The sequence below is a fragment of the Entamoeba dispar genome, genomic scaffold (assembly GCF_000209125.1).
Source record: "Entamoeba dispar SAW760 scf_1105229461677 genomic scaffold, whole genome shotgun sequence".
NCBI lineage: Eukaryota > Evosea > Mastigamoebida > Endamoebidae > Entamoeba > Entamoeba dispar.
In genome coordinates, this window is record NW_001854812.1 from 1 (window position 1) to 5,812 (window position 5,812).

The 5,812-nt window shown below is 26.2% G+C and overlaps 4 protein-coding genes across 4 annotated transcripts in view, besides 6 other annotated features; all 4 read left to right on the plus strand.

The window, feature by feature from the left end:
- Positions 1-119: 119 nt before the first annotated feature.
- Positions 120-530, plus strand: EDI_026060 (uncharacterized protein; the record flags this gene model as incomplete). The annotated part of the gene is made up of 1 exon (XM_001738717.1): positions 120-530. The coding sequence occupies one exon, from the start codon at positions 120-122 to the stop codon at positions 528-530; it is 411 nt and encodes a 136-aa protein (XP_001738769.1).
- Positions 531-546: 16 nt separating this feature from the next.
- Positions 547-630: a sequence feature (AT_rich).
- Positions 631-665: 35 nt separating this feature from the next.
- Positions 666-3,155, plus strand: EDI_026070 (protein SEY1, putative; the record flags this gene model as incomplete). The annotated part of the gene is made up of 1 exon (XM_001738718.1): positions 666-3,155. The coding sequence occupies one exon, from the start codon at positions 666-668 to the stop codon at positions 3,153-3,155; it is 2,490 nt and encodes an 829-aa protein (XP_001738770.1).
- Positions 1,997-2,024: a sequence feature (AT_rich).
- Positions 2,407-2,463: a sequence feature (AT_rich).
- Positions 3,156-3,238: 83 nt separating the features above from the next.
- Positions 3,239-3,386: a sequence feature (AT_rich).
- A 55-nt stretch (positions 3,387-3,441) lies between these two features.
- On the plus strand, positions 3,442-4,740 carry EDI_026080 (lipase containing protein, putative; the record flags this gene model as incomplete). The annotated part of the gene is made up of 1 exon (XM_001738719.1): positions 3,442-4,740. The coding sequence occupies one exon, from the start codon at positions 3,442-3,444 to the stop codon at positions 4,738-4,740; it is 1,299 nt and encodes a 432-aa protein (XP_001738771.1).
- Positions 4,741-4,833: 93 nt separating this feature from the next.
- Positions 4,834-4,859: a microsatellite.
- A 7-nt stretch (positions 4,860-4,866) lies between these two features.
- Positions 4,867-4,899: a sequence feature (AT_rich).
- A 43-nt stretch (positions 4,900-4,942) lies between these two features.
- EDI_026090 (eukaryotic translation initiation factor 2 subunit gamma, putative) overlaps positions 4,943-5,812 on the plus strand; it is a gene marked incomplete at both ends in the record, with an annotated part of 1,331 nt that continues 461 nt past the window's right edge. Inside the window, one exon of the mRNA XM_001738720.1 lies at positions 4,943-5,732. Coding sequence (XP_001738772.1) covers positions 4,943-5,732 — 790 coding nt within the window. The remainder of the gene's footprint in view (positions 5,733-5,812) is intronic.

Consider the following 5,812-nt stretch of genomic DNA (forward strand, 5'->3'; position numbering starts at 1 on the left):
ATTTATTATTATTACTAATTCATGAAAACAATTTAAATTATATTGACTACATTATCCAAAGAGATAATGTTACTGTCACAGAAGTACCTCTTCTTTCACTACTTCGTTTAACAGTTCAAATGAATCTCAACCAAATAGAATTTAAAAATAAGGATACTTTTATTCTTCACGTGTTTGATAGAGAAATAAATGCCCAAACTGCACCTAAAATATTGTCTCAGTTAAATCCAAATGAGGTAATGAATATATTAAAATATCTCATTCAACAGTTTGAGTCAAACACTCAAATCTCTCAACAACGAATCCTAAATTGGTTAATGGCTTTCTTTGATGCTCACATCACTCTCTTAATTACTGATCAACAATTTACTGCTCCATTAAAACAATTATTTGCTATTCTTCAAAAAGAAATTCAACTCTCAGAAAACTGTGAAGCTCTCAAACCATATATCGAGCAAATCAAGTTTAACTTACCATTACCAACAGTTAACACTGATGAATATGTCGTTATTGATTTATTATACCAATAACATAATTTGATTGAACTAATAAATTTTGTTATTGATTTAAATATTTATTGTTATCTAAAACAAATTTTTAAAAAGAAAAAAGGAAAAATATAAAATTTTTGAGGAAGAAAGGAAATTTATTAGTTCTTGAAGGAAATGGACGAAGTTTCTCCAACAAAACATTTTACAAGTAAACCATTATTACCTACTAAAACGCCAAGGGACAAGGCAATTAGTCATTATGTTAATGCATTAAATTCACCAAGAAATGTTGTTAAAACAGAAATACCAGAATGTGGGATACAAATAATTGATGGAGATGGGAATTTTGCATCTACTGACACAAGAGAAAGACCATCATTAAAAAATTATATTTTATCAAAACCAGAATTCTTAAAACGAGGGATGGATTATAATGCAGTAGGTATATTAGGTGCTCAAAGTAGTGGAAAGTCTACGTTATTAAACTATTTATTTAATACAAAATTTAGGATATTAAATGAAGTTATGGGAAGAAGTAGAACAACACATGGAGTATGGATGGCACTATCAGGAAAAGAATCAAATATTGTTGTATTTGATTTAGAGGGTACAGATGGATCAGCACGAGAAGATGATTATTCATTTGAAAGAAAAACGTCATTATTTAGTTTATCAGTATGTAGTGTATTAATGGTTAATTTATGGTCACATGATGTTGGAAGATTTCAAGCATCAAATATGTCATTATTAAAGACAGTATTTGAATTGAATCTTCAATTATTTGTGAAAGAAGAAACACCTAAAACATTGATTGTTTTTGTTATTAGAGATAGAGAAGCAGATACACCTTTTGATCAAATAGAAAGAGATATTATGGAAGATATTATGAGAATTTGGGATAGTGTAATTCCACCAGAAAAATTTATTAATTCACCAATCAATAGATTTTTTGATTTCCAATTTACATCATTACCACATTATGAACATTTCTATGAAAATTTTGTTGAAGAAGTTAATTTAATGAAAAAGAAATTTGATCCAAAAAATAAAGAGACATACTTTTTACCACAATACAATAAAGAAATACCAGCAGATGGATTAAGTTGTTTTTGTGAACAAATTTGGGAAACTATTAAAGATAATAAAGATTTAGATTTACCAAGTCAACGTGAAATGTTATCTCGATATCGATGTACAGAAATTTCTAATCAAATATATAAAGAATTTAATGATAGTATTAAAGGAGAAATGAAAACATTAAAAAAAGGAAATATTATTGAAGAATTTAAAAAAATAATGACTAAAGAAATAGATACAGCAATAGAAAAATATAAAGAAGTTACAGAAAGATATATGGAAAGTATTGTAGAAGAAATTGAAGAACAATTAAAAAAACAATTATATGGATTAGTTGAATCATTATTTGAAAGACAAGCCGAATTAATGGAAAAAGCTATTGGAAAAAGAGTAAAAGGAGAATTTACAATAATTAGAAATGAATATGCATTATTATATAATAAAAAAGAATTTAATCCAATGAAATATCAAAAATATAGTCAAGAATTATCAAGAACAAAAGCAGTTATTGAAAGAGATTGGAGAAAACAATTTGATGAATCAGTACCAAAATTTTTAGCAGAAAAAACAAAAGAAAAATTTAATAGTGTTTGTAAAGATATTGGAATTGCATATGAAGATGCAGTATCTAAAATGGCAGAAGTAATGAAACAACATTTTGGAGATTATTTAGAAAGTACAATAAAACCAAAAATTACACCATATTTAGAGGCATGTAAAAAAGATATGTGGAAAAATATTAGAAATGTTATTAATACACAATTTACTAATGGATTTAATAAATTAGAAGAAGGATTTAAAACATGTAGTAATATGAATAAAGATACTATTGAAGAAGAAATTAAAAAAAGTAAAATAGATATTTTAAATATTATAAAAGAATTAGTTATTAAAAGAAAAACAGAATTACCATATTTACTTGAAAGAAAATTTAATAATATATTTAGATTTGATAATAAAGGATTACCAAGAAAATGGGAACCTACAGATGATGTTGATACACTTTATTTTACAGCAAGAGATGAAACAGAAGATATTCTTGATATGTATTGTTATTTTAGAATTGAAGAAAATGATGATCAATTTAAATTTACAATTAATTATAGAGATGGAGATTTACCAAGTGAATCTATTGAAGCATTACCAGAAGGAGCTGATGAAGATAAAATTATTTTAAATCATCAAGAACGTAAAGAATTAATTGAAACATTAAATGAATTCTTTGAAAAAGGATATTTAATAGCATTAAGAGAAAAAGAAAATAGTGAAATTAAATATCAAATTCCATTATATTTAATTGTACTAGTTATATTCTTTGGATTTGATGAATTTATTGCAATATTAACTAATCCATTATTATTCATTTTAACTTTAATTATTGGAGGTGGGATTTATATTGGATATAAATTAAATCTTGGAGGTGTTGCAAAGAATTATATTCAATATTTATTATCTATGTCATTATCTTCAACAATGGAATATCTAAGAACTATTCCATTCTTTACACCATTAATTGATAAAATTTGGCCTAAAGATGATAATAAAGATGATGATAGTACTGAAGAAACTCAAGAAGAAACCAAATAAAGAGAAAAACAAAACAACAATTATTCTTTTTGTTGTTTTAAGGTGTTAATGAATTATTAATTCGATTAAAACAAAATTCAATGATTTAAAAATAATTTTGTTTCTTTATTTTATTTAAAAAAGTATTTAATTTATATAATTTAAGTTAAAGAAAAGAAATATTATAAATGAAAGATTAAAATAATAATATTCTTTTTATAAATTCATTCTTTAATTAAAATATATTTAATTCAGAAACTAAAAAGTTTCCAAATTAATCTTTTTAAAAATCATTTTCCTTGAGACAATGACATATATCACTGAAAATACATATAATTACAATATATTTAGTTATAAAGATATTATGAATCCTAAACCAGTTGATTTAGAAGTAAAAAGAGATGAAAAGAGTAAAATACAAATAATTAGTAATACAATAGATGCATTTATTGAATTACCTGGAAATAAATATTCTGATATTATTCCAACATATTTAAAAGAAAATAATATTTCATTAAAAGATGTTTTATTAACTATTCATCAAATTAGTAAATCAAAAATTAATATAAATGAAAGAGGTATTATTTCTCAAATAACTGATATTCATTTTGTATCTACTTTATTTTATTATATGAGATTATGTGTATTATCTTATGGAAAATGGGTTTATATTCAAGGAGATAAAGATGATAATATTTTTAAACGTGCTTTTACTATTCAATCATCTTCAGAAGATGTTGATTGGAAATTAGCTCAAAAATTATGTGGTTTAGATAAAACTGCATTTGTTAAATATAAGTGGACTTCTGAAATCTTTGATCCTGCCTATTTTATTGTTGTCATTGACTCTTTAAAAACTATTTCTGTTGTCATAAGAGGTACTTTTTCTCTTAGTGATGCTAAAGTAGATTTATGTGCTAAACCTGTACCTTATAACTTTGCTGGAATTAATGGATTTACTCATGCTGGAATCTATAAAGCCGCTCTTAATAAATATCAACAAATCATCCCAACATTAAAAATGCTTAAACTGAAATACCCTTCTTTTCAAATTACTATTGCTGGTCATTCTCTTGGTGGTGGAGTCGCCCAATTGTTGACTTTAGAAATTAATAAAAATCACCCCGATTGGTTAGTTCATGGTTATTGTTTAGCACCTGCATTAGTCCTTTCACTGAATATAGCTTCATCTCCATTAGTTCGTTCACTGATTGATTCCGTAGTATCAAAAAATGATATTGTTCCTAGACTATCTTTTGATTCAATTAAAAATATTCAACCATTAATCAACGAGTTTCGTTCTATTTACAATAATACTAGTTTAATCTCTCTCAACTCAAAAGAAACAACAGAGCAATACCAACAAGCTTTCAACCGTTTTTATGAATCAACAAATACTATAGACTCATCAGTCTTAGTACCACCAGGAAGAGTATTTCATATCCAAAAAAGAAAAGAACATGGCGTTAAAAAATATCGCTTGTTTGAACGTGAAAATAAAGAGTTTGGCTGGCTTTTTATTAAAGTACTAAGTCTTAGTGATCATTTCCCATACAACTATTATTACACACTATCACAAGTCGTTAATGAGATGACAATGGAATGATGATTAATTAGCAAAAGGATTTGTTTATTTATTAATTTCCCTTTTTAATGAAGAAACTGATATTGAGTAAAGAGAAAAAGACTCATAATTATGAATAAAAAGAAAAATAAAAATAAAAAAATAGGGTTTTATAAAAAGAATAATAAAAAAATAATAAAAGGTAGAAAATAGTTTGAAAAAATGAAAAGAAACTTAAAAGACAATGGAGGAAATCGTTATTGAAGCACCTACTAATGGAGATGCAAATTCAAATTTAATGAAGCAAGATCTTTCTTCTCTTAACATTGATGAAATAACTGCTCTTACACCTTGTGTCATTTCAAGACAAGCAACAATTAATATTGGTACTATTGGACATGTAGCTCATGGTAAATCAACAGTAGTTAAAGCATTATCAGGTGTACATACAGTCAAGTTTAGAGAAGAATTGAAGAAAAATATGACAATTCGTTTAGGTTATGCTAATGCTAAAATTTATAAATGTACAAACCCAAATTGTCCTAAACCAGGTTGTTATAAAAGTTATGGGTCAGCTAAGGAAGACAACCCAATTTGTGAAGTACCAGGTTGTGGTCATAAGATGCAATTATTAAGACATGTTAGTTTTGTAGATTGTCCAGGTCACGACTCATTGATGATGACAATGCTTACTGGAACTGCTGTTATGGATGGGGCATTGTTGCTCGTTGCAGGTAATAAACCATGCCCACAGCCACAAACAAGTGAACATTTAGCTGCAGTAGAATTTATGAAATTGAAACATATGATTATTTTACAAAATAAAATTGATTTGGTAAAAACTAAAGAAGATGCACAAAAGAATTATCAACAAATTAAAGAATTTGTTAAAGGAAGCATTGCAGAAAATGCGCCAATTATTCCAATTTGTGCACAATTAAAATATAATATGGATGTAGTTTGTGAATACATTTGTCATTCTATTCCTGTTCCACAAAGAGATTTCAAAGTTAATCCACGGATGACTATTATTCGTTCGTTTGATATTAATAAACCAGGAACTTTACCTCAAGACTTAATTGGAGGAGTTATTGGAGGAACTTTATCACAAGGA